The sequence below is a fragment of the Chlamydotis macqueenii genome, chromosome 3 (genome assembly GCF_036417535.1).
Source record: "Chlamydotis macqueenii isolate bChlMac1 chromosome 3, bChlMac1.mat, whole genome shotgun sequence".
NCBI lineage: Eukaryota > Metazoa > Chordata > Aves > Otidiformes > Otididae > Chlamydotis > Chlamydotis macqueenii.
In genome coordinates, this window is record NC_141558.1 from 32,372,455 (window position 1) to 32,398,719 (window position 26,265).

The following is a 26,265-nucleotide window of genomic DNA, read 5'->3' on the forward strand; positions in this document are numbered from 1 at the left end:
TTAGATGTAAACGAAGACCTCCAATAGAGTGATCAAAAGATTCTGGTTCACCACTGGGATTTGCCAGACTCTTTTTGGCAGTTAACCTCTGGTGGTGAGTCCCTTTCCTTTGAGAGGTTTTAAACTAGTTCTTACTTTTACCAGAAACTAAACTAACACCGCTGACGTACAACTGGACAAAGTTATCCTTTAAAATTATTTTAGTGTGCTGCTAACTTAAGGGAGTGGGGGAGAAAATCACAGAACACGTTTGCTGAAATCTTCCCTTCCCTGATACAGGTATGTTCATGGGGTCATCTTCAATGCCATTTACCACACAACCGTCAACTCATTTTCAAGGCTTTCCAGCCATGGGAGTTCCTGTGCCTGCAGCACCTGGGATGATGGGAAACATGATGGGACAATCGGTGCCAGTCATGGGACAGAGCACAGGTGTGATGGTAGGAATGGGAATGCCCAATGGATTTACTGGTACTACACAAACTGGTGTGATGGGACTTCCTCAGAATGTCGTTGGACCTCAAGGCGGAATGGTGGGACAGATGGTCACGCCACAAAATAAGTATGGATTGCAACAAAACCAACAAGCTCAATGGAACCTCTCTCAGGTAAAAACTTGCTATTCCCAAGCTTTAGAAAAGTTGCTGCTCTTCAGATATAAAATGTTCGGCTGTAGGAGGAAACCTGCGGTGAGGCAACTTACAGACCACTGGACTATGAACTGCTCAGAGGCACGTGGGGAAAACAACTCTGTGAATAATTAAGTTAAAGATAGTTCTCTATATAAGCAGAGAATAAATTTTGCCAAGGCAAACCAAACTCAGTTGTCCACTTGTGTAGCTACTCTCATCCCAGCATCTGAACTACCCAGGAAAAAACCTAGCTTAGCTACCGTTACAAAATACTGAAATGTAAACAGAGCCTTATAACTAAAAGCAGAACTTAATTGCTGGAGGATAGCCGTTAACAATTAATACTTTCATTTACAGACTTCAGGATAAATGTCAGTGGAATGTGCAGTGCTTTGCACTCTAACATTCACCTGTAGACAATTTGCTTAGGCTAATCTGTTATTTATCTGTAGCATTCCCACGCTGTTTTTTAATTTCTTAATCATGTTTAAAAGGTTCTCTAAAAGTGCTAGTGTACACTTAGTACTGTATTTGTACATTTTCCAAGGAAACCTCTTGAAGTCAGGTATTTGAGAGGTTATTGTGAGGGGGGGGACAGAAACCTCAAATGATTCCCTTGGAGTTCAGTATGGATGACAGCAACTATTCTTTTCCATAATATTCTTTGAATTGTGAGAAGAATATAATTCCAGGCTGCTTACTCTAGTAATTCAGGAAGTGAACCTTAGTGACTTATTTAGATTGGATTATATTAATTTTTACTGTTCCGCTCAGTCCTGTGGTGTGAACATTTATGAAGGTAAGCAGCATTTCTTACATGGATAAAACAGCCCCTGTCGAAAATACAGGCTGTCATTCTGCTTTGAAAAGTAGTTTTTAAAAGGTGAGAATTTCAAAATGTCAAACCAAAAAAAAAAGGTGGATTTACTGTTAAGTCTTTTCCTGGGTATCTAACTGTAGAAAGATCCATATCAGCTTTGAAATGAAAATCATGCTTCTTATCAAAGACGTATTAAAAGTTGGCTCAGAGAACAAGCTCTTGACGTGTTTCTGTACCACGTGCACATCAGGTGTTATCAGTGTGCTGATATTCCACAGTTTGTAGGGGAACTGTGACCTAATATCTGGCTCCAGTTGAAAGGAGAGCTGGCTTTACTTACCAGAGTAGCACACTTCAGATACGTAGTCTGCTGCTTAAGAGCTCTACTCCAGAAGAGATTAACAACTAGGTAAAAGATGTTTGCATCAGCTTTTTTAAACTTTCATGTTCAGTGATGGGTTGTTTCTGCAGATCCACATTTAAAAGCACACAGTACTGAATTCTGCCCTGAAATATTAGTGTGCAATTTATTTCACAAATTTTTTTTACCAATGTTTCAGTTTCATTTTGCAACCCAGTATTGTTCACTCATGTTTACATGAACTCTGATTTTACCTAATGCTGTCTCTAATGTGGATCTAGTGTTGCTTATCCAACAACCCTATTCATCGGCTCTGATTATTAATTGCTCCAAATGCTCTTCTGCTCTCCTCTCTCAGAGAGGGGACACCTTTACTCTGCACAGCTAGGTTTTTGGCTTGTCACTAAGCGTTCATTTTTCAGGAGGCAGGGGAGAGTAACCTGGAAAATGCTTTTACACTGAGCACTGAAAATTACAGTGACTAGATAATATTTGTAGAAGTATTTTTGCACCATCCCTGAAGTGAATGTGCTGAATTTTGAACTCGCCACCCATCTTTACTAGATGTCATCTTAAATTGCACGTGAATTACTTCACTTGTTTTTAAGACATTATGGTATCTTGAGTAGGTTCTTTAGCCAGAATGGTTAGATTGAGACAATACTCAGGTTTATAAATCCACCTCATTCTTTGTTGATTGCCACCAAATGGACAATTTCTATAAAAACTTGTGCATTCCAGATTTAGAGGTCTCCAGAGAAATATTGCTGGAACAAGAACCATCTGGAGCTGCAAATGTAGACAAGGCTATATTACTTGCTTTGGGGTTTCTTCATCGCAGTTGCCACAGTTTTGTTGGTTAGCTTTGAAACTTTGAAAGCAAGCTCTTATCAGCGGAGACACGTGGGACTCCTTTGTCACACTCTCTGTAAGTTCAGTAGCGGAGTGTTTATACAGACTAGACGTATACGCCCAGTGCTACAGCCAGTCAGCTGATGGATAACAGTGAAGGCTTGAACAGAAATTGGTTCCAGAAAAGCTGCTACCTTCAGAAATGCTTGGAAACCTATATTGAGTAAATCACTCTATTTAGTAAGAAATATTAATTTTAGGGACATGTACTTTAACAGAGTTGCTGGTTAAGGAAGTATGACTGCTTTTTGGCCACCAGTGCTAATGAGGTTTGTGTGTCTGCTTCACAGATGAATCAGCAAATGGCTGGAATGAATCTCAGCAGTTCCAGCACCGTGATGGGCTTTGGCCAGCCCCCCAGCACAGCGGCAGGATGGACTGGAAGCTCCTCTGGTCAGACTCTCAGCACACAACTGTGGAAGTGAACGTTGCAGCAAAAGTCTCACTCAGAGCAGCCACCTAACATTCCTTGTTCAAATGCATTTACTTTTGCTGTTCCTTCCATGTACATATTCTTCTTCTTTTTCCCCAGCCGCTCAGATTAAGAATATAACTGACTGACCGTGTTGTGGTCTATATTGATTTAAATTTGATGTAGTGAAAAGCAGATCAAGAATACATTTATACATCACTGGCAGCGTTTTCATACAATGCATATGATTTCATAGACCATATATTTAAGAAGCTGCTTAACCACATACTGATTTTTTCCCTCAAAATTCTAGATCAAATGTTTGCATATAAGGGATGTAGCTATCATGTTAGTAATATCCAAAAATATGAACCCCGACTCCCCAAAATTACCCAGTAATCCTGTAGAAGGTACTGTATGAACAAATGTTTAATCATATATAAATAGAATGTAAATGTATCACTGAGCAATGTTTTCTAGTGTATCAAACAAATTCTGTTTCATCATGCATTTCACTGTGATGTTATTATGGTGTGCGTAACAGGGACTATGATTATTGAAAGAAAGATAAACCTGGATGTTGCTGTAGGTTCTACAAATCAATAGTTTATTCTTTTAAAAATGAGCATTTGATCCATGTGAGTTTCCTGTGGTAAAGCATCCAGCCTGGCTCAGGAGCCATGTACGCAGTATTAATGCTGAGGAGTAGCAGCACAGCATGTATGCAAGGTAACTCAATGTGAACTGATACACCTCTCCTTGCAGAGATATCCAGGTTTATGACAGTGATTGTGTTTACATTTTATGGTGCCTCGTAATGATAAAATGTTATTTCCCTATATTAAAAGGATAAATCCATAAATGATTGTGGGTCTTTATTTCATTATTGTATTGACCTATCTGCTATTTCTTCAGTGAGTCTATTTTTAATGAAGGAAAACATGTTCAATTTAGAGAATCAATTTATGCAAATACTTAGATCAACAGTTTGTGACTTAAAATCAGTTTATAATTACACCATTAAGCTGGATAAATACAAAAAAGTATATACATAAATTATGATTTTGAAAATACTCCATTGCAGCCGTGTTTCTCTTGATCGTTTTTACTATGTGGAAACAGCCTTAAAACAAAGGTGAGTGTCAGTTTATTAAGACGAGAGTTCAGAAATGCATGCAAACAAGTTAGAACAAATCACACCCACTTGATTTGCTTATTAGAGTATCTGACAGCTTGCTTTTGTTTCCACAGAAGTCCATCGGGTGACTGTTAAAAGGTCTGACGCAGGAGCAGACTATTCTGACATAGCCACTGTCCTGTACTTCCCGTGTAACTGTGTCTCCACATCATACCTCAATATTGACTGTGTCCAGATGGTATTTTGGCTCATTAGCTAGATTGACTTTTTCTGTTCGTGTGTGCCATACGAGAACCTATAAAACAACATTGGTGTTAGCATACTTGTCTACAGGGATGATATGAAAGCTTTTTAGCGAGTGTGAAAATCAGTACCTTTGTGCAGTTATTTGCTTTTGGTTCCAGTTCCTCCACTGTTGTTATCTGTTTCAGAAAATCAGATTCTTGCATTCCTGGTTGAGAACCACGACGCTTGAATACGGCTTTCGGATGTGACAGAATCACTTGAAGACTCACAGCAAATCCTGGGAGAGAAGGGGGGTGGGGAAACAGGTTAAGAAAAACCTTTAGGCTTTACAATTTTATACAAGTTACACTTAAGCTTAGAAATTTCTATGTTCTTCTTAAAAATGTGTGAATTTGATTATATGGATAGACAATATTTGGTAGGTTTGTACACCCTGCATTGTTTTGTTCTGCCCTGAACGTGCAATCATATTTTCAGCATGTTTAATTAATTTCCTGTCACGGAGAGAATATGCGCTTTTTGCCTGAAAAGTCAGGTGTTGCTTAAGATCTCAGACTATCCTTCCTTTCTACTTCTAATTAAGAAATAAACATAAATTCTAAGTGAAAGAAACCTAAAAGTGTTTGCACAGTGTAAATTTGATACATTTTAAAGGTGAGTCAGAAAAAAAGGTTAAAATATGTTATTTAGACGTAACAGCTGTGGTCTTTAGAGTTTTAACATTATTGTTGATGAAAGACAAGTTGTACTAATGTTGTGCCTTGTACACTGTGTAGTTATTGTGGACTTGTGAATCATTTTCATAAACAGTGGTCTGCAAGACACACTGCAGCTGATCTGCATTGCACAGCATGACTGAAAGAACTTCAGCAGCGCGCCTGCCTCTTTGCGGTGCACTCCTCTGCTAACAGACGTTACCTCCCTAAAAGAGAGATTACAAACTAAGAAATCACTAGCTTGAACAAACTCGCCCTCTCTGAAGCAGCTCTCAGAAACCTCCAATTTGCCATTCTTTATAGACTTCTCCAGTTTCCATTCTGCAAGGTTCAGTCACATGTGTGACTCAAGCCTTGACTGATGTGAAGAAAAATTATGTTTGTAAGTCCTTATGTCTAATTGCCAAGCCTACCCCAGAAATCCTTTTTTCATCAGTTCAGACTGGTTCCAGCTGTCACTTTATAACAGGAGTAGTAACAGTTTTGACATCTGTTCTGGAAAACTGCAGGAACATTCTAAAGCCAGTATCAAAATTTTCTCAATTTAAAAATGAATATAACTTTCTCTAAGGGAATATAAATCTGTCCCCTTTTTTACTAGATTTATCCTGCTACTATATTTTCCTTGAATGTATCTGTGGCTTTTATGGGAGCCTTTTAAAGAGGAAAATGTAAGGAAGTCACTGCTACATCACATGTAAAAAAAGCACAGTGAAACCACATTTATCTTAACAATCATGCTCTTGCTTGTAGCAAAGCACAGGAAGACACCAGAAGATGATTTGATTTTTTTTTTTTTTGTTTTTTTTCCTTTAAAAGCAAAGGTTTGGACACTGCAGATGAAGACTATGGGCTGGATGTAAACTGAGGTCCGAAGTCACTAACAGACACAGTTGCAGAAAACGCTGTTAACTTTACACATTATAGCCTGCCGAGATAGAGCAGAATATGTGTCTAGATGGAACGGGCTTACCCACACCTGCAGAGTACTCTAATGAAGAAAAGACTTCCAGGAGGCATGAGACTTGGGGTGTAGACTGTCCTCACTCTCTGCAGTTAAGCTCTGCAGCCTCTGCTCTGCAAACTGTACCACCTGCTAGCAGCCATGCTGGGATCCAGCTGTTCTCTGCTCCAGCTGCTGGATTTGGGCAAGCAGTACCAGGCAAAAGAATGGCAATTTAGACTTTTCTTCCCAGGTAGCGGTTTGTCTTCAGCAGGCTATGTGTCTTTCTTGCTTCCTACGTCTTGTAGCCTGGCTGAGAGAGAGCACAAGGTTGGCTCCATCCCAGTGCTGTTTGTAGTCGAGTGTCATCAGTTGTGAAGAGCTGAGGTTAAGAGTTTAAACTCCTTCAGCAAGAGACAGCTGCAGTGTACACAGCCAGCTTTCTGCAGCTTGAAAGATTACCGCAGACTTATTACTGATGAACAACATGGCCTGCTTCAGTTCAGTATTTTTGGTTAGGATGGGTGGGTGTTTTTTTTTTTTTTTGCTTTGCAAGGGAAGGCTTTGTTGAAGCCCTGATGAGCTGTGTAAGCTGCTGTTTTTAAAAAGAATTAAAAGTTAATTTTTTAGACTTAAGCTGGTCATCCACTAAGGGAAAATAATGAAGTAAACACCAAAATGAGTGTAGTGTCCTAGTTTTTAGAGTGGAGAAGGAATCCATTCTAAGCAGAAGAGACACACTGATTTTCTACTGTGTATCTCTGTGTGTCACAGCATGGCTCCCCAGCCCCCATAATCCATACTTATCCATACGTTAATTTCTCCTGGGTTCTCTTGTTGCAAAGCTTACTTCCTCTCTTAAGAAACCTGAATCCAGAGCTGAGGGTGGATCTCTCCTATGCACAGATCTTCAGATGTGCTGGCCATGCCCCCTGCATGTAACATGTGCCCTCAGTACCATGCTATAACAAAACTGCCATTTTAGGGTGCTATCAAAAAATCCCCCATGTTTCCAGCATCAAATAAAAGTCAAACTATTAAACTGAGTATTGTATGTGGCAAGGACGTGGACTGCCGTGCACTGACCGGCCTGTGGCCCGTTTCCTCGATCAATGGTCATACAGTCTTGTTTCTTAAAAAGAATCCAACAAAGCAGCAATGTGAAGAGCTAAAGTAATTCAAGGAGACTTATCTCCTGGCTCTCTAGTTCTTCAGCTCTGCTTTACCACCGCTTTGATTTCACATGTAGGACATTTTGTATTTATGTAGATAGATAGACTTCAGATGGAGTTGAGGAAAACCTATTTTTTAGTGACAACTTTCAATTGAATTTTTATCACAGATAGATGGATCATTTTGGCTTCAAAGAGAGGAGATGGGTCAGGTTTTGACCATACTGGCACTAGTTATTTATCTCAGTAGGTAACGATCCTGTGGGAATAGATGAAAAGACACTGTTATTTTGAATTCTATCCCCAAACAGGGATTAGTCTGGGATTACTGTCTCCAGTGTAGCATAACTGAACAGTGCTACGCACATACAATTCTTTTACTTGATCATTATTCCTACAAGGTCATATTGGGCTTAAGATCACGTTAAATGCCATGGGACAATTTGGTAGCCTGAGTGTGAAGAGGGGTTTTTTTTGTGTGTGTGTTTAATGCAAGGCTGTAAATTAAATCTAATTGGCCAAAGAGCCACCGAGATAAGAATTAATTCGTTGGAGGACAAGATACCTGGGAGACACGGCAAAGATTACATCCGTGCTTCTTTCTACGGAGCTGTTCCTGTTAATTCACACCTTGACTTGTGTTAGATCAATAGCTCCTGATAAAAGACAGAACCATTTTTCTTCATACGATTAAAGTGAGACGGTCTTTAAAGATTTTGTCGGTGTGATTAATGCCTTTGCTTCTCAAATGCTGTAGATGATAGGATAGTACCTGAAGGCAAGCTAGAAACTGAGAGTGTTTATCACTTCTGGAGTGTATAAATGCTAATGCTCAGGGCTGGTGTTGACTATACTGTTGGCTATACTGGTTTCCACACAATTCAAAGTACTGCCTTGGCTTGTTCAACATGCTGTGGCTTGGGGTTGGCTTCTTAGAAGCATCTTCTCCCTGTGACATACTGTGTGGGTTGCAATAAGGCAGAGGTGCTCAACCAGGAGGTTTTTTTTTTTATAGTTCAGAACAAAGGTGTCTGCTGACAGTTAATGCACCATGAAAGAAGCGCTCTATTTTAAACTCAGCAACATTTAAAATAGTTGTTACCCTTTGATGGAGGATGTTTTGAATTTGGTAGCTGCCATAGCCACTCAAAATCTTTTGTACTTCTGACTTTCAGCAGTGAGTCTTTCAGCTTGAGACAAAATACATCATGTTTTGCAGTGTCATTAATAGACTAGCTTTTTTCTCAGGGAACCATAAGAAAGATGAGATGTACTAAAGACCTCATACTATGTCAAAATCTAAAAAAAATAGAAATAATTTTAAAAAAAAATAAAAAAGTTCCTCAGGCTCTAGCAGAGGGTCTTAGCGTACAGTAGATTAGTTCTGGACCAGAAGTCCAAAATCTGCTTGCCAGTGATTCGCAGCTGTAGATTGATCTCTACGACTGAAGGAAGCAGCTCCTGGAATGCTAACATAAGTCATGCATCTGTTTTCCTTGAACAATCTTGACAGTATGAGAATCTAACTTGTTCTCATGGGTGTTCAAAAACTCTGGCAGTGGGATCAAGCCAAAAGTAAATCACTAAGAGCATCACTTAATAAAGATTTTAAATCAGGTCTAAAATAAACAACACAGTGCCTACCTCAGAATCAATATCACTTTTTGCTTACAGCAGCCAATTTTCTCTCCCTTTCCTTCCCTGAGGGTAAGGAAGTCTGTGACAAACTCTAGAGCCTACCCACAGTTAAAACTGAGGCAGAACTTAAAAACACAAACTAATTCATATGGTGTGTTGGATGCCAGATGAGAAGCAACACAGGCAACAGCTACTCTGCTTTCTGAATGCAGTTTAGCACTAGAGAATAGCAGTGTCAACCACAAACTTCTCGAAAGAAATAACTAATGTGTACTGAACTGATCTCATGTGATTGCTATGTATGAGTATATTTCAAAGAAGCATCTAGGGAAGTTGGCTAGCTAGGGTCTTGGAGCTGATCCCAGTGAAATCAGCAGGACTGGTCTCTTGCAGGACTGGTCTCTTGCAGGACTGGTCTCTTGCAGGACTGGTCTCTTGCAGGACTGTCTCAAGGACCTACTTGCAGTAGATTTAAATTTGGCCCTCTATCTTGAAGTCTAGAAGAAGAAGTTTATGTGCTTCAAAGCAAGGACACGCTTCTTCTGAACAGCCACAAGTTCAATCAGTGGTCCCAAACCTTTTAAGCAGTCATTCTTTTCACACTCAGCCTCATGATCAAATTCCTGGGAAAAATCACTACAAAGAGAGAGTTCTGTAAACCAAAGAAAGCCCCCTCGCCAGTGTCATGGCAATCAGAACTTTAACTAAAAACAGCTGTAGATAGCTAAGCAATTTGATATGTGCACTATTTCTTTTTGCATGGTGATACTTTCAAAAGAGATCCTTGATCTTCCTTAGGTGCAGTGTATGGTATAACCTCAGTTGCTTATGTATTTGGTGGCAGTAGAAAGAGGAATACCAGTGATGTACTACAGCATGGACTCAGGTTTGTTAGCAAGTCCTGCAAGTCCCCAAGGGTATACTGGGGGGTCAGGGGATTGCCAGGGGTGCAAAACTCCATTATAACACTTGTCCTGCAGTCTGCACCTGATCAGGTGCCTATGCAGTTCTGGATTTACAGGTTCTGGTCTGTTTGTCTGTACCCCTCCACCATATTCCCGAGGGGAATGCAGATGTAAACTTAACATAACTTTTTATCAGCCTACACAGCATCCATTTCCCTTCTTGCTGAAATCAAAAATGTAATTTAATTTCTTCAGTTCTTTTTTTGAAGACTAATAAAAGTTTTCTCACAAAGTAGTTGCTCCTTGTTTGTGGATCTGCAATAATTTCCTCTACTCTCAACCCTTGTACTTTTGTCTCTACAACCTTCCCTTCTGTGACTTTTAGGTAAAAGTACCAAGAGATAATGTTGCTAATGGAGCTGCTTTTCCCTTATGCCAGTGCTTCAGCCAGCAACTCCAAAGTGTAAACATCAACTTACGTGAAAAGTTCTTAAGTATCTCTTCATGTCTGGGTTAGAGTCCCTTGGTTAATGTTGTGTAATGGCTTTTTGCCTGCTGCTAATGAATTATGAACCATGCTGTCATCTTTTAATGCCCATAAGTAACCACTTCTATAGCACAGTATCAATATGCATCTATAAATCCACAGGCAGAGACTGGTAAACATGTGCAGCTGCAGTGCTCAACAGGCTGCATGGGTTTAAGGACTGGCATACCTAGTTCTTCCCTGAGGGATGCCTCTACTGACACACTCAAATATTTCTTTTCATGACAGGTGATACTATTAACTTGAAATGCTTCTACAGTGAAAAAAAATTCACCTGTTGATGTTTCTGTCTTTTGAGGTGTTAACTGTTAGCTCTCCTTTACTCCTTTAACCAATTGTACTATACATATTTTTCATCCAACATTTCAATCCATATAAAAATATTCTATTGAGATTAGAAAGCACTGTCCTTTTCCCACTCCAAAAACATAAAGGTTTCAGAAAAAATAAAATGACTGGCTATTTCTACCCTGTTCTTGCTCTTGTATCCCTACTTTTCCCTTCTCCTCTCCTGAATACAGAATACCCTTAAGTAAGTGCAAATATCATATCATTTACTGGGAAACCAGCTGCTGCTACATCAGAAACCAGACTTCTGCACGGTGGTGATTCATGTGGCAGTTGTGAATATATACAAAAGATTGTCTAAGCATGGACTGACAGCAAGACAGAGCTATGCAGTGTGCTAACGTCACAGCAGAAGATTGATTAATCCATTTTGAAGCTTTTTTGCCTTCATCTACTAGGCTATAGCTGTCAGTGTTTTTTTTCCCTAAGCTCAGTATTTCAAACTATATCCATCTACAGTTATCACCGTCATTCCAAATAACCAATAAAAAATGATAAAGTAGCATTTTACAACATGAGGTCTAAGAAGGGTCTGCATTTATACTGCCTGGTATATACTGATGACACAATGAAAAGCATAGGCTCCTTGCAAAAATTAATTGGATGAATTATTTTACAATTAACTTATTTCAGACAAACAATTTATAGAACATAAAAGCCAAATTGCTGCATAAAATTAAAAACAAGTGAACGTAAGTTCAGATATCACCAAGAAGCAACTTAATTAGATGAGATGTGCAAGCTAAGGCTTCCAGGAATTTAGTGCTGAAGGGCTACGTAACAGTGGCTGCACTTCAGAAGTTTTAAAAGCTGCTTACACTGAGACATGTCTTTCTGTCCCACTCATAAAAAAAATGCAAGAACAGTTATGAGAAACATTCATGCATCATGAAACTTGGTACTTACCTGCCATGTCAATAGCGAAGGGCCTGTCAGCTCTCCAGCCAGTGTACCAGCCAACAACTTTGCCATTTTCCACGACTGGGCGCTCATACCGTCGTCCTCCCACCAGTCCCACGGGCCAGACCGATACTTTGCGGGTTGTACGCATCTGCAAGAGGCAGGCACAGTGTGACCATGCGGACATTATCCTAGTAGGCTTTTTTGTAAGTGTTGATTGAATGCCTACACATTAATCAAGACTAGGTATTTAAAAGCAGTTCTAGCTTACGGATTTCAGCCCAAAAGAGTTAAGCATTTGAAAGCTGCATGTGCCCACTCATTTTCTGTGAAATCTCCAGCTCTCTAGCCTGTAGGCATCTCAATTCTACTGACATCCTGTTCATATTATTTTTTTATAACAAAAAATTTCAAAGCCATGAAAAAACAGCATTTGTCTTGTTATTTGCTTGTTTGGGTTTTCAAAGGTGGGGTAGATCTTTTTTTTTATCTACAAGACTGTAGCATTATTGCAGTAGGCTTGTTTCTATAGACTGCCTACATATTGTACAAGCTCAGTGACAAAGAATATTTTAACCACGATTAACAAACACATGCTTCATTAAGACAAGTACAATTAGTATGAGATTGGTAACAAATACACTGAGTACAGGAAATTGTGACGCGCAACTCTTCCCTTACCTGCAACACACCAGATTTGTACAGTAGATGCAGCTCAGATCTATTACAGGCTCACAAAAAAATATTAAGTTTGGGCTAAGCCTTTTCAACTTTTACATTTTCTCTTGAAAAGCTCTCCTAAGTTTCTGAGAAGGACAGAAAGCAGGATGAGCAGGATGCTTCTGCTAGTTTGCTAACAGTAACAGGAGTTTTTCCCAATGGTGTAAATGTAACTAAATGTAATTCTGGAAATGTGGTCCTCATCTAACCCAGAGGTATCTATAGATACTAAAAAATTACTCTTTCTTTAGCAAGAAGCATGCATGACTGAGAGCCAGTGAATTCAGTTCACTGGTTAGTAGACCATTTTATTCAGTAAACAGGAGATAACATGACACGAACCCTGACACGCTGCTCCCCATGGGAAAATCACTGACAGGCTGGTGTGAGAACTTGAGAAGATGAGCGCATGGACACAGCAACCTGCACAATGTACCCACATCAAGTCAAAAGCCACTGTTTTAATTACTGTGCTTAAATATCGTCCTATTTAAGGATGTATTAAACTATTTCAGTATAACGTGGGCTTAATTTGATTGATTTTTAAAACAATCTCCTCTTCTGTTGTAGTTGAGGCCTATTCCTTAGGGAAAAGTTATCCCTTTCTCCTTCCAAGCACTCCTCTTAGCAAAAACGCATATTTGTAACTGCAGTCCCCTATCAATAGATGTTCAAGTGAAAGACAACCTTGGTTAAATATTAAACACTTCCCTCTCTTTCTGCCAAGGTGAAAGATTTACCGTGCATATCATCTAGACTCCCAGGAGATCCACCAGAAAAAACAAAGATAGCACGTCACTCTGGTTCACATTTCTAAGCTACAAAGATTAGCACATTCTCAGGAGAATTTTCACATAGGAAAGGCAAAAAATACGTATTTAAAAATCCACAAATATGTACATAAACACACAAGAGAGATGTGCACCTCCCCTCCCTCCCTGCAGCCCTTTGTCTTTAAATTTGTTTAACAAAAACGTCCCACTTGCCCCCTAGTAACTGTTGCAGCAAGTCAGACCATCTCTCTCAGCAGCAGCAGTCCATACTGTGCAAGAACAGGGTATGTATACAACTGGCAATATATGGATTTCTCCTGATGAGGATTCTATCCAAACCACTGACTAATTGCCAGTGAAAGACTGCCACGAATCAATCTATAGGTTATTGTTAAATGTGTTTATCTGTAACTGTTCTCCCTGCTTAAGATTATTTTTCCAATCTCTCCCACTCCCCTACATTTAGGAAACGCAGAATTAGCAATTAAATATTCGGATATGGAATCAGTCAAACCTTCTCATGAAGATCTTTTAGCTCTAGTTTTAATGACACATCCATTTTGCAAATTTTTCTAACAGTGTATTTATATTAACATCCAAATACATCAGACAATGGACACAGGGCATCATGCTGTTGGGCTTGTCCGCGCAGGCACACTTCCAATAAGTTTCCAAGGGCACGATCAAGCCACCTACACCCAACTACGCTACACCAGTATTAACCACAGGACGAACAGATGCCCAGTAACTTTTTTTGTGTTGCCATTAATACTTTCTGGAGGGTATGGATATCTGGACAAATTACTACTGTTCTGATTTACAGCCCTTTGGCTACCCTGTGCCAACTGCCTGTACCCATGCTAAACATAAAACGCTGCAAGACAAGGGCAGGCACACTCTAACTACAAGAGAGTAAACCCATACCCTGCCTTTTCCCACAGTGAGCATTTGGGCAGCTGTACAGCAAAATAAGCCAGATCACACGAGACTTCTGAATTGGGTCAAAATAGAGGCCACAGCATTTATGCTAGCAGAACCAGACTGATTTACATTAACACTTTACCATACCCAATGTGTAGGAAAATCTTGCCACTGGAAAGTATCTCACTGACCTCATGAAACCAGCATGAAATCACCCGGGAAGTTTTAATTACTACAGTCTTGTGTCCATCTCGGTGTCTGTGAGTTAAGTCAGGAAAGCCACCACACATCAGAAGGAAGTAAGTAACCCTTTACAGAGCTCTTTATTTTGCCCTTGAATTGCTTTCTTTATTCTCGCAGGTTACATTTTTGGAGAATGAAATAAGCAGGTGTCAAGAATACAGCAATCCCTTTAAGTACAAACTGAAAGCACACATCTAGGCTGGTATTTATGCTAATTCTGAAATAACTTACAGCCTCAGGATATGTTAGGCAGATGAAAGTAGGAATATTTCTTTTAATCTTCCGCGAATAGCATTACTGCATTTCACATACTGATGTGTTAAGGCTGTATTTATGTATGACGGGGAGAAAGCTATTATTTGGATTAAAAGGCCAGCTTGCATCTAGAATTTGATGCTGCTAATCATTGGGACACAAAAAGGTGATTCAAAAACATGTTAACTCTGAATAGATTTATTGCTGTGGGTTAGAGAACTGCCAAAATCCTATAACTTACAAACAGCTTCCTAAATTACTCTTCTACCTGTCACTTTAATGCGTGGTAGAACATGTTGTCTTAATACTCAGCCTTTTAAGTCCTAGTAGCTTACATGAATGGTATTCATTTTATGCTTATCTCTCTGTAAGTTACGGTCTCTCCTAGTTAGACTTCTATAGTTAATGAACAGAGGTAGGAACCTACCGGCGTGGGTCACCCTGCCTGGCTTAGACAGCTGTCTTCAGGTAGGATGAATCTCCCTCTGGAAATGCTTTTGTCCTCTATTCACTTTTTGATTATCTGAAAGGGGATCTTGGGCATAGGAGGAAAGTAATGCACTGGATGGGGAAGATGCAAAAAGGACTCTGTAAGATGGTAGAGCAAACTCACATGAAGGGGAGGAGGGACAATTGGGAAAAGGTGGGCAAGGAAATGACAGGATAGAGCAGTAATAACAGACCAAAGAAATCCCAGTGAGGTGATGGGCATGTAACAATAAATACAGTAGCAATAGAGGAACCACTAAAGAATAACAAATGAAAATGCAGAAAACGTAGCTGAGCAATAAAAGAGATACTGATAAAAGCATTGCCAAAAATAGCACCTCATTAGTCAATCAAGAAAAACTGCTTAATGGAATGTCCTGGGACTGATGGATAGGAAGATGCCAAGCCAGTGACAAAACATAAAAGCCCTACGGGAATGAAGGAAGATGACAGACAGAAGGAAATAAGGCCATGCTTCCTACAGTGAAAAGGCTTCCAGGCTGGAACAACAATCTTAGCGTTTTTGCAGCATGTTGTTGATGCATTTCTATTTGAGATTCAAAGCTCTCAGCAAACACAAACCTGTCTGCCCCACACAGTAAACTTTTTTCTCCCCCTGTTCTCTCTTACTTCAACTCCTATTTAGTTTGTGGTCTGTACTGCTCAGGCTATGCGTTATCGTCCAGGCTCACCCTGTCCACCCCAGTGAAACTCAAGCAGATTTCTATGCAAAAATCCAAAATATTATTACCAAAGACAAGATCTAGAGCTTTTCCACTACAACTTTTCCACAGGGGAAAGTGTTATGGGTTAAAGCACAAGCACAGTCAGGTTCCCTATCAAGTTCTCAGACAGGCATCTTGTGTTATTCACAGGTCATTTGAAGGCAAATTCTGCTACAACAAAACTTAAGAGACTGCAACTACAAGTCAGAGGAATAGCTCAGCTGCAATGATGCCCATTTACTTAGGCATTAAATGGAGCTTCTGCCCCTCCTTACCATCACTTCAAAGGAGGTACTGAGTCACAGAAAATCTGTGCCAGTGGCTTTTGTGGTTCAGGGACTGTCATGCTTAGGAAATAGTAACTTCAAAAAGCAAGTCTGTTGTCAATAAACTTGACTGTAAAAGGTATCTCTCCATGACAAAACTTGTAGGAAGGGTCTACAGATGAAAAAAATTGTCAGCCATTGATCGAGCCTGCTCTGCAACCCTCACAGGTGATCCGACTTAGTGCTTCACCATCCTCAACATTAAAAAGCTTTTTTCCAAACATCTGCTTTAAACCTCTCTGCTGATTCTTACCCAATCTACACTGTAGAGGGAGGATAGATTAATTCCCCCTTCTCTCAAGTAACATTTCACATATCAGATACAATGATTAATGCTTCTAAATTATACCAGCATCCTTGGGCACAAATGTCAATATTGCTTCCCTGCAGGAGAAAACTGTGCTAAATTTAACTAAAGCAGCTAGGAGCCAACTTCTCTGGATTGGGAAGACTTCCAAGATGGTTGCTATTCATGTTTTATTTTGGCCTTTCTACTTACTAATTATTTTTCTCATCCTGCTTTCTGTTATTCTACAAGGTTCTGTTCACTGTAGGTCTGCAGAGCTGCTGACCACTTGTAATTAATTTCATAGTAACAATATCATTTCACGGGCAAAAAGATTGCTGTCAAGGTGCAGAAACAGACAGTGCTTGGTACTTTGTAACCCAGAGTCCCTCACTTGGATAAATCTGTTTCAAATAGCTTTTTTTTTTGTCACTCTTTCCTCTCATTTTTAAGCTATTTAATTCTTTCTCTGCCAGTCTTTTCTAATCCAAACTCTTTAGCACAGGTATTACATGTCTATATGCAGGGCATTGTCAGTGTGCATTTAAAATCTGTCATGTATTCTTAAATCATTTATATGCTGGAAAGGTATTTAATGCACTGCTAACTCATATTTAGATCTTTTTTTCATTATGAAGAAAATAACTAATGACAGCCAGCTAATATTTAATTATGTCTAGACTACTGAACGTTATTTTTAAGACTATAGCAAAATTTTTATTTCTTTCAACCAGCTCCAAGAGGTACAACAAAATATCTCTCCATGGTTTCAAAGATAAACAGATTGACTTATACTACTTTTAAATATTTTGCATAAATATGTCCATTAAAAAAATACATAGAAGTTAGCTTAATACAGTGGATAAAAATTAGGATAATTCTGTAAAAATTATCAAAGAAGCACTAACCCTTCCCTAGTCAAAGTAGGAATAAATAGTAAATATTCACTTCTTCTGTAATGTCTTTTTTTTTTAGTTGCTCTCAAAATATTTTACAAAGATGATCATAGGAAAACTGAAGCCTGTGTGACATGCAATGCCTGCAAGTATTTCTGGTCTATTTTTAATAACGAGAATTTATTCTTTCAGGCTACAAACTGTTAACAGCCATTAGAATATCTGCTATCTTCATATGTACCTTTCGGGAGAGTGAAGGGCAGGGGCATAAGAAAACACTTTCAGCCTGAATCACACACAATTTGTTCTCTGCTCTACAGTGCCACTACGAAAATTACCAAAGTTGGACAGACCTAACCTTCAATGAGGAGGTCAAGTCCATTAGCCAAGGCAAAATGTTTCCTATTTTCCCCTCTGTTCTTCATGAATCTTTGTTCCCATCTGGCTGATTTGAGGATGATCCTACCTGGGCAATTTAGGCCACTATATAAGCAACAGCATACCGTCAAATTATTAGGGAAGTTTTGTTTAATTTGATGTTTTAGTTACTCCTGCGAGGAGCAATCCAGCTGACTGTCCTCTTCACTGATCAGATTCTTACCTTCTCTGTGGCTCCATGAATCTTGAATTACCTGTAAAGACTAACTCAACTTCAGGAGAAGGGGTTGAGCTGTCCCTCATCTAATGTCCTTCCCAGCTTCAACGCTACCATCATAGTCAGGGCATTCTTTTGCAGGCAACAGCTACAGCAAATTGAGTTCTGGTCCCCAGCTCAGTGGGCAAGAGGGCTAACTGCTAAGCTATTAAATAAAAGTTTGAGCTTTAATCCACTCCGCCCCATTAGAAATGACAATTAATTCCATTATATCCTTTGAACTCCATGCTGCAAGGCTGTATTCAGATCACACCTTATAGCATGGGCTTCTCTAAGGAAATCCAGTCTGCAAATCCTCAGCTTGCACGCAGACAAGACAGTGGTATATGCCACACTTGCACGCTCTAGGCACCTAGCAAATCTTGCTACGGCATTTTAGACACCAATGACCGAAAGGATAGGCGTGACAGCGAGGGAGATTACAGTTTTAGATATAAGCATTTTAATTTCACATACACATCTGTTTAGGTGTCTGAGCAAAATACAAGCAAAGGTGATAGATAATAACCTAGACAGGAATCTCTAAAAACCAATGCATTTCAGAATGCAGCAAGCTCACGTTCTCATACTTGTTGAAGACCTCTATTCTTCCTTGTACTCCTCAGGCAGCTCACTCCTCACCCTCAAAGGCTTCAGGGGAGTCTGCACAATCAATAGCAGAGTTGACCTCCAACACTAATTCCTCCAGCTTGCACACGTATCCAGACACGGGCCAAGAAAGCAGTGGCGTTTGGCCAAGTACTCGAAATACAGAAAGGGCAGAGAAAATAACTGAGACGCAGAAACACCTGAAGGATGTGAAGAGTTAAGGGAAGCGGAACTTAGCTATGCCTATCATTGGTTTCCAGTCCTTAGGCTAATCTTGTTTTTAAAACCTCTCTAAGAAGGTGGAATGCCAGCTTTATCTAGGTTTTCTTTTTGGAAGTCTAAAAATAAACAATTGGCAGTTGCTAGGCATCAGCCACAATATTACAATAACTTGCATTCAGGAATAAGATGAAGCACAAATGCAGCGAACTGTAACAGAGCCACTCCAAAAAGAACAGCCTACAGTAAAAAAATAGAAGTTATGATGATTCACGTAAAAACATCTGTAAAGCATATCAAATACAGTAGTTGGGATTTCAGGCCTCTGAGTGGCTTTGTTATGAATGCAGGCCGATGTTCAATTGATAAAAGACATTTTCAGAAACCAGACTTTTTTTTTTTGACAGAGCGATGCAGATGGACACCACCAAGTGAACAGAATATATCTAAGCAGGAAAAAAAACATAAATTTTTGAGGTCTGGATCTCAAAATAGCAAGTGACAAAATACAATATGCCAGAACCATTAGCATTAAACTAAAATGATTCACCTGACCAGCATTACACTCTCAAGCAGAGCGAGTTGGGAATAACTTAAAGGCCATGCCTCCACTCCTGGAAATACTTCACCATTGCTGCAGCCCCACTTAATAACCTGAATAATTTAACAATCATTGAACTAACTGGACCTTTCTCTGAAGCCTTTCCAGTGAAAGTGAGCCTTTCCTAACAAAATACTCAGCTGAGCCAATGCTGAATACACTGTAGCAGCAGAAAGACAAACCATCTGATAACAACTCTCATCTGATAACAACTCAACCTGCTCAGACCCTGCCCACTTTAAGAACACAGTTTTTCCAATCAAAAATTAAGCTAGACACACACATGCCATCGTATGTCTTGGGGAAAAAAAGCCAACTATAAACAGCACCAGAGCATTCCAGATTTATGACAGATGGTGACATTTTCCAGCAAAATGCCACTGTAAGCTGGAGGGGTTTTTTCCTGATTTCCATGAAACACATTTTGCCCAGGTCTATTTGGCCCAGCCCACTCCATATAAAATGTAAGATACTCATTCCCATAAGTACCAGACAGAAGTACTTTGGTCAGAGATTAGAATTTCCTCATCAAAAGCTCTCAGAAGTATCCCATGGCATCTCATGTCAAAGCATGCTCCTTTTTGATCATGCCCTTACAGCTTGTACACCTCCACTCACAGCAGAGCCTTTGTGGGTTTTGCTTTGTTAAAAAGGCTCTGTCTTCTCTAAGGGCACTAGGGAAACCTACTCCACAGCAAAGGAGATGCCTTAAATGTAATTCTTCACTGAAGTGCAGTTCCCTGGCACAACTTCTGACCCTTAAAAATCATAGAATAGTTCAGGTTGAAGGGACCTTCAAAGGTCATCTAGTCCAACCCCCCTGCAAAGAGCAAGGACATCTTCACCAAGATCAGGTTGCTCAGAGCCCTGTCCAACCTGGCCAACACTCAAATGTTTCCAGGGATGGGGCATTTACCACCTCTCTGGGCAACCTGTTCCAGCATTTCACCACTCTCATTGTAAAAAAAAAAAAAAAAAAAAAAAAAAAATTATTCTTCATGTCTAATCTAAATCTACTCTCTTTTAATTTAAAACCATTACCCCTTGTCCTTACGCCTTTTTGACCTCTGAACAAAACGCACCCCTAACGCCAATGCTTCTCTCATGTTGGTTTTACGGTCCTAACTAGCACCACTGCCCACACCCTGAAGCCCTCACTGCTGGTACTGAAACCAAACTTTGACTCAGAAGAAAGCCATTACAGAGAAGATAGACCTACTATTTCATAAGCCAGCAAGTGTACATAACTGTTTGTGGGCAGGTGCTAGCAGACATTGCTGCTGGCAGTTTGGCACCCACGTGTCCCTGGGCCCACATCAGTGACATCCTGAAGGTCACCTAGTCAGCACAGGATGGTGGTAGGACCAGAATTCAGAGCTCCTGTCTCATGCCTCTACATTTACACTACTTTCCTCAGTGAGCAGACTACAGTTTATCAGACCTCCTTTGGGATTACGTGACTGCAGGTCTGGAGAATTGTTCCTGGCAGGGTAACCTGAAAAAAAACTCCCTCTCAGGTATTGTTACCGCCACTTTCATGACAGGAATTACTACTAGATTTCATCTGCACACCACACGTTCTGAAGCTGTTCTCTTCATGCTTGGAGAAGATGAGCATGAAGCCCTCATAAATCAATCAACTCCTGAAGGAGAAATTGGGTTTACTACACAGCTGTCAAGTCAGAATCCATAAAGACAGAGAAGCTTTTTTTAAACAAGAAAAACCTAAAACCCTCAAGCAGCGCCTCGACTGAAAACAAGGCTACTGGCTCTCTCCAAAAAACAACCTCCCACTCATTGTAAAGACACATCCAGTTGGCAAAGCCTGCCAAGGGATTTCTGTTAACTTCACCAGGCTGACAAGGTGTTCCCCGTGTTACTACCAGCAGAGTCCCAGAAACCTTACATTGACTCCAGAAAACAGTCACGGGAACTTGTAGTGATAACTGAAGCAAAAGCCCCTTCTCTGTTCCTGTAACAGAGCTTTCCAATCACCACTTTTCACAGAAAAAACTAATTCATGGGCATGTTTGCTTGCAAATACAGGGCTCTGGACAAACACCTCTTCCCCAACTGCTGAACCCTAGTGAAAGACAAGCCTTAGGACTTTGGCTACCATTCTTGTTTCCTTTTGCTAACACAGATGGCCTGTTGTGCTTGCAATTTTCAAGGTTAACCCTTTAGACAGATTTATCCCCTAGCTTTTCTGCATTTCCTAGCTGATTAGAGAGGTAATTTGTTACACCATTCACAGTAATTAGAATACAGGAAATTATAAAAGAATAAACCCGATTCAACCCCCTTTCAGCAGCTGTGGGTCACTCAAGTGATGTGTCTGCCAACACTGTTCCTTTAGCTTGTCCCCAACATTTACACTCAAAACAAAAAGTAGAGATTTGTCTCCACGCTACTCACTGTGCCAAAATGTATTTTCTGTATCAATTTACAGACTCCCTCCTAAGATTGGATCAGATTAGTTTCACATCCCCAAACAGAGGTGGACACTCCCATCACATCAAAGATCGGTAGGAGGAATCACTCTGCATTATAATGCGCTAAGCACAGCCCTGAGATTTTAAGAAAATCAATTACAACAAAGGTTTAGCCTCCAGGCAAAGGTCTTCAAATTAGCAGCTTCAATGCTGAATGCCAAAGAGGCAAAGGAAGTAGGGCATGCCTGCTGAACGGGGACCCTGCGCCTGCCCACGTATACTGGAAATGGAAAGGGACGCAGTACAAATCTAAACACACAAGAACATAAGCATTTCTAAAGTAACTTGCTCTAGGGAATTTCACGTGCTCCACATTTCTGCTTATCGTGTTCATTTTAACCTACTGACTGTAAAGCATCTGAGGCAGCAAAACGCTTCCAAACTGCAGAATATGGGTGTCCATCACTCACTACCGCACTGTCCACCAGCAGAAGACATGGACCGCAATTTGCCTGAAGTCCCGTACGTTCCCCGCCTGCTGCCAATCTACTTTTCTGTTTCCCTCCCTCGTTTCCCTGCCAAGGTTACTCTTCTAGCTGTCACGGAAGACGCACATGATCTTTCTTTTCCTGTTTTACATCCACTTATTAAACACTCCTCTATCCTGCCAGGGGGAACCCAGAAAGAAAGCTGGACACCCTCTCCCCTGAGAGCTTGCCAATTCCCAACGAGAAGGAGCAAAGCCCTTCACCAAGGGGCAGCAATAAAGAGAAAAACACAAAAGAGACTCCTGAAAGGGTGTTTGGTCACCACACAAACGATCTGCTGCTTCTAAGAGCCAAAGGCTTCGAAAAGACTGGGCAACTCCACGTGAAGGAGCTGGCTCTCGATTCATTCACTCACGCCAAGAAAAAGCTGTGAAGGATGGCGGCTCCCGATGCGAGTTTGCCCGACAGGGAACAGGGACGCAGCCTGGAAAAAGTAAACATCAAAGAGCGCTTTTCATCCCAGTTTTAACAAAAATACAGAATTCCTTATACAAACCCTAAGCTTGCCTCGCTCGGAGGGGAAAACGAGAAAACAGACGTCAAAAGTTGGGGGCAGCGTGGAAGGGAGGGAGAAGAAACCATTAAGACCACGGAAAGGGTGGTCGCCGGCTGAGGGCAAGGTGCCCGCGCCGGGGACGAGGTTTGACTAGTCCGTGCCTGCGTTTTGGCTGAGGGGCACCGGACGCGTCGCAAAGCCGGGACGGGGCACAGCCCCGCGCAGCCAGGCGGGACGGGCGGCGGCGGGCGCCTGAGGGCGGTTGGAAAGAGGCGGGAAACGGCAGGCGCGCGAGGAGAGGCGAGGGGAGGCGGGAAACGGCGCGCGCGTGTGAGGGGAGGCCGGCGGCGAAGCGCGCCCCCCCTCCCCCCCGCGCGCCCCGCACGCACCTCCTGGAAGAGCTCCAGACTGTAGGTGTTGTCGTCGTCGGCGAAGAAGAGCACCCCGGGCTGGGGGGGAGGCAGGTGCTGGTGCCGCTGGCGCAGCCAAGCCAGGCCGGCGTTGCGCTGCTCGGTGGCGCGGGGCAGCCCCGGCCGCTTGTAGCGGCGGGGCGTGGGGACGTGGAGGTGGGTGCAGGGCAGGCCGGCGCCCGCCACGAAGCGGCTCACCAGCTCGCTGCGCGCCGCCGCGTCCTCCACCAGGATCCAGTGGAGCCGCGCCACCTGCCGGAAGGTGTTGGCCAGGCGGGTGAGCTCGGCCTTCTGCACCGGGCGGCTGTAGGTGGGCGTGATGGCATAGATGGTGGGCAGCGCCGCCTCGGGCCGCCGGGGCGCGGGGGAAGCTCGCCCCGCCGCCGCCGGCCGGGCCCCTCCGCTACCACCGCCCCCGCCGCGGGGGGTCAGGGCGGGCAGCGGCGCCCGGCTGCTGTCGATGTCCAGCACGATGATGACGATGAGCACCCAGGGCAGCAGCAGCAGGAAACGGCTGAAGAGCAAGGGCTTCATCCTGCCCCCCGGCGCCCTCCCGCCGCACAGCCCCTCAGCGCCGCCCCATGGACGGGCGCGGCGGCGCTCAGCGCATGGCCGCGGCTTGGCGGCGGGGCTGCCCCTTCGCCCACCCGCCCTCGCTCCTCCGCGGGACGGCCGGGCGGCGACGGCGGGCGGCGCTCCCTCCTGCGGCGGGGTGGGGCGGGTCGGGGTGGCCGGCCGGGCAGGTGCCTGGCCCCGCTCCCGCCGCCCCTCTATTCGGCGAGCGGCCGCCTTTCCTCCTCCTTCACCCTCGGCATCACCGGACCGGGTGCCGTCGCGGCGGGGGACTCTGGGGAGACGCTCCTTCTCCTCCGCTTCCCCCGGCGGCTCTGGCGGTGCGCGGGGGCGGAGAGGGGAGGGCGGGAGAGAGGGAGGGAGGGTCCCCGCGGGCGGGGGCCGGGGGGGCTCCCGCCCCGCCCCGCTCCGGCTGCCACCCCCGGGCGCTGCGGGGGTGACGGCAGCTTGCGGAGTTCCGCGCTCGCGCCCTCAGGGGGCTCATTCCCTCCGCGGCGGGCGACAACTTCGGCCGGGACGCTGTCCCCGGGGCAGCGCCGACGGGCCGGGCCGGGGAGGACCTCCTTGCCCCGCCGCGGAGGGGGTATGTCCCGCAGTACTCACCCCTCGTACCGGCGGGCTGACGCTCTCTTCGTTTTTGTTGTTTGTTTGTTTGTTTTGTTTTTTTTTTTTTTTACCGGAGGGATATTCTGGAGCTCCGCAGAAGTTGTAGATAAGGCAGCCGTTTAGTGCGGTTTCGCTCGGTTTTCCTCGGTGCTCGCCCCCGGCGGGGGCAGCAGGCCCGGGTGCCCGCCCGGGCTCCCCCACCTTCGCCCTGGCTTCCTGCCGCGCTGCTTCCCTGTAGATCGGGCGGACTTGCGGGCTCCTTTTTCAAAAGCGCTCGTGTATGGGAATTTCATAATCATCCACCTGTCTTTACTGTAAGAAAAAGGCATTCATCAGGTGCCGCGACACACATGAAAGGCACGATCTGAAACCTCTTACGAGTCTTTTCCTCCCAGGGAAGTTTCCGATGCATTTTTCAACACTCCCCGCTGTCATAACTAAACGCTTCCTTACAGCTTGAATTATGATTTTAAAACTTCGCATTGCACAAAAACACAGAGGCACTGCATTAGTATTTACAAATTACCGAATTCTCCGTAATTCTCCAATTAAAACGTTTATGCTTGTATAGATCAAATGATGGTCTCACCGACTTGTGGACTGTTTGAGATCAGAAATAGGGGGATTCATCATTGACTTACTGCTAGGAACAGCGTGGGTTAGAGAAATCGGTCAAGCCTTCACACCAGCCTCCTTGGCTTAAACGACTGCTTTCCTTTCTGTTTTCTATGCATCCTTCGCATTTGCATGTGTATAACAAATGCAGATAATGTGGGCACCGCGTGTGTCTATCATTCATATCTATCTGCAATCAATTTGTTATTCAAAAGGACGTATTAACCCAGAGGGCTCACACACAGAAAGGACGTTGAAGTGATGTAATGTAAGTTGAAATCCATGTGAAAGTGAGGGTGACACATGAGCAAGCACCGAACATCTAAATGAGGAAACATCTGTGTAACAGAGCGCTAATTAGAGTTAGCATGTTTAGTGGAGGAGTGGAGGGGTTGCTATGTGATTAATGAAATAATATGGAGGAATGCAGTGAGCACAAATAGTTTGATATATCCAAATCAAAAACATTGTGGACATGAAATTACAATTGCCCATTTTGTGCTGATGCAGTTTATCTAGAGGACAATCATCTAAACACCGTCTCTCTTCGGTGACTGAACATACCATCATTTTCTCATTTACAGTACAATCCTATTTGCAGAGATAATTTGTTCAAATAATGCAAACATATGTATCAAAGCAACGTACCAAGAAGGTATTGCTTGTTCTCCTTTGAAAGTCAGTAGGCATTTGGAAAAGTTAATTCAAAGCTAGCCACGTCTAGACATTATGTGATACCGTATCAAGACCCTAAAAACCTGTTGGGACAGAACCTAGCAACTAAGGGTTACAAATGTCTAATTGACATTCTTTATAGTAAAAAATATTATAAAGAATATTATTTTGATCTTTATATTATTTTTCATTCAAAAATATTATCTTTAGTGGGCTTGCATATTGTCTTCAGAGCTTAGCCTAGGGACAAAACTTAATAGTTTATGGTTATAAGACCCTAATAAAGGCAGCAACAAGAATAGCTAAATGTAATTGCAGCCATTCAGCAAGGAGCGCAAACACGAACTCAGCACCAGAGAGGTATATCAATGAACTATTTGGTGTTCTTCCATCTCTTTAATTATGTTCCTGAAAGCTGGTAACTACGTTTTCCTATACGCTTGCTAACATAGTATTTACTGCTTCTCACTGTGTGCAAGATCTGTAACGATGTGAGACACACGGCTGTTTGATAACGGATCGC

The 26,265-nt window shown here is 42.5% G+C and overlaps 2 protein-coding genes across 3 annotated transcripts in view; one reads left to right on the forward strand and one right to left on the reverse strand.

Moving 5' to 3' along the window:
* Positions 1 to 3,999, forward strand: part of SMAP1 (small ArfGAP 1) — a 103,119-nt gene extending 99,120 nt beyond the window's left edge. For both annotated transcript variants that reach the window (XM_086744197.1, XM_086744196.1), the window contains 2 exons: positions 280 to 608; positions 3,016 to 3,999. In XM_086744197.1, coding sequence (XP_086600323.1) covers positions 280 to 608; positions 3,016 to 3,150 — 464 coding nt within the window. In that variant the 3' untranslated portion in view covers positions 3,151 to 3,999. The remainder of the gene's footprint in view (positions 1 to 279; positions 609 to 3,015) is intronic.
* Positions 3,724 to 23,937, reverse strand: B3GAT2 (beta-1,3-glucuronyltransferase 2). Its single transcript, XM_086744198.1, has 4 exons — positions 23,253 to 23,937; positions 11,697 to 11,841; positions 4,650 to 4,798; positions 3,724 to 4,570 (listed from the first exon to the last, which is right to left on the reverse strand). Exons 1-4 carry the CDS (start codon positions 23,805 to 23,807, stop codon positions 4,484 to 4,486), a joined length of 936 nt encoding a protein of 311 aa, XP_086600324.1. The 5' UTR covers positions 23,808 to 23,937; the 3' UTR covers positions 3,724 to 4,483.
* Positions 23,938 to 26,265: the final 2,328 nt, after the last annotated feature.

Excerpts from the sequence above, each read along its gene's own strand:
- B3GAT2 (XM_086744198.1), bottom strand. The coding sequence starts at position 23,807 with ATGAAGCCCTTGCTCTTCAGCCGTTTCCTGCTGCTGCTGCCCTGGGTG. Across the intron at positions 11,842-23,252 it reads GTCTGGAGCTCTTCCAGGAG|ATGCGTACAACCCGCAAAGT; the intron begins GTGCGTGCGGGG and ends TGCCTCTTGCAG. Across the intron at positions 4,799-11,696 it reads CTTCGCTATTGACATGGCAG|GATTTGCTGTGAGTCTTCAA; the intron begins GTAAGTACCAAG and ends CTTCTCTCCCAG.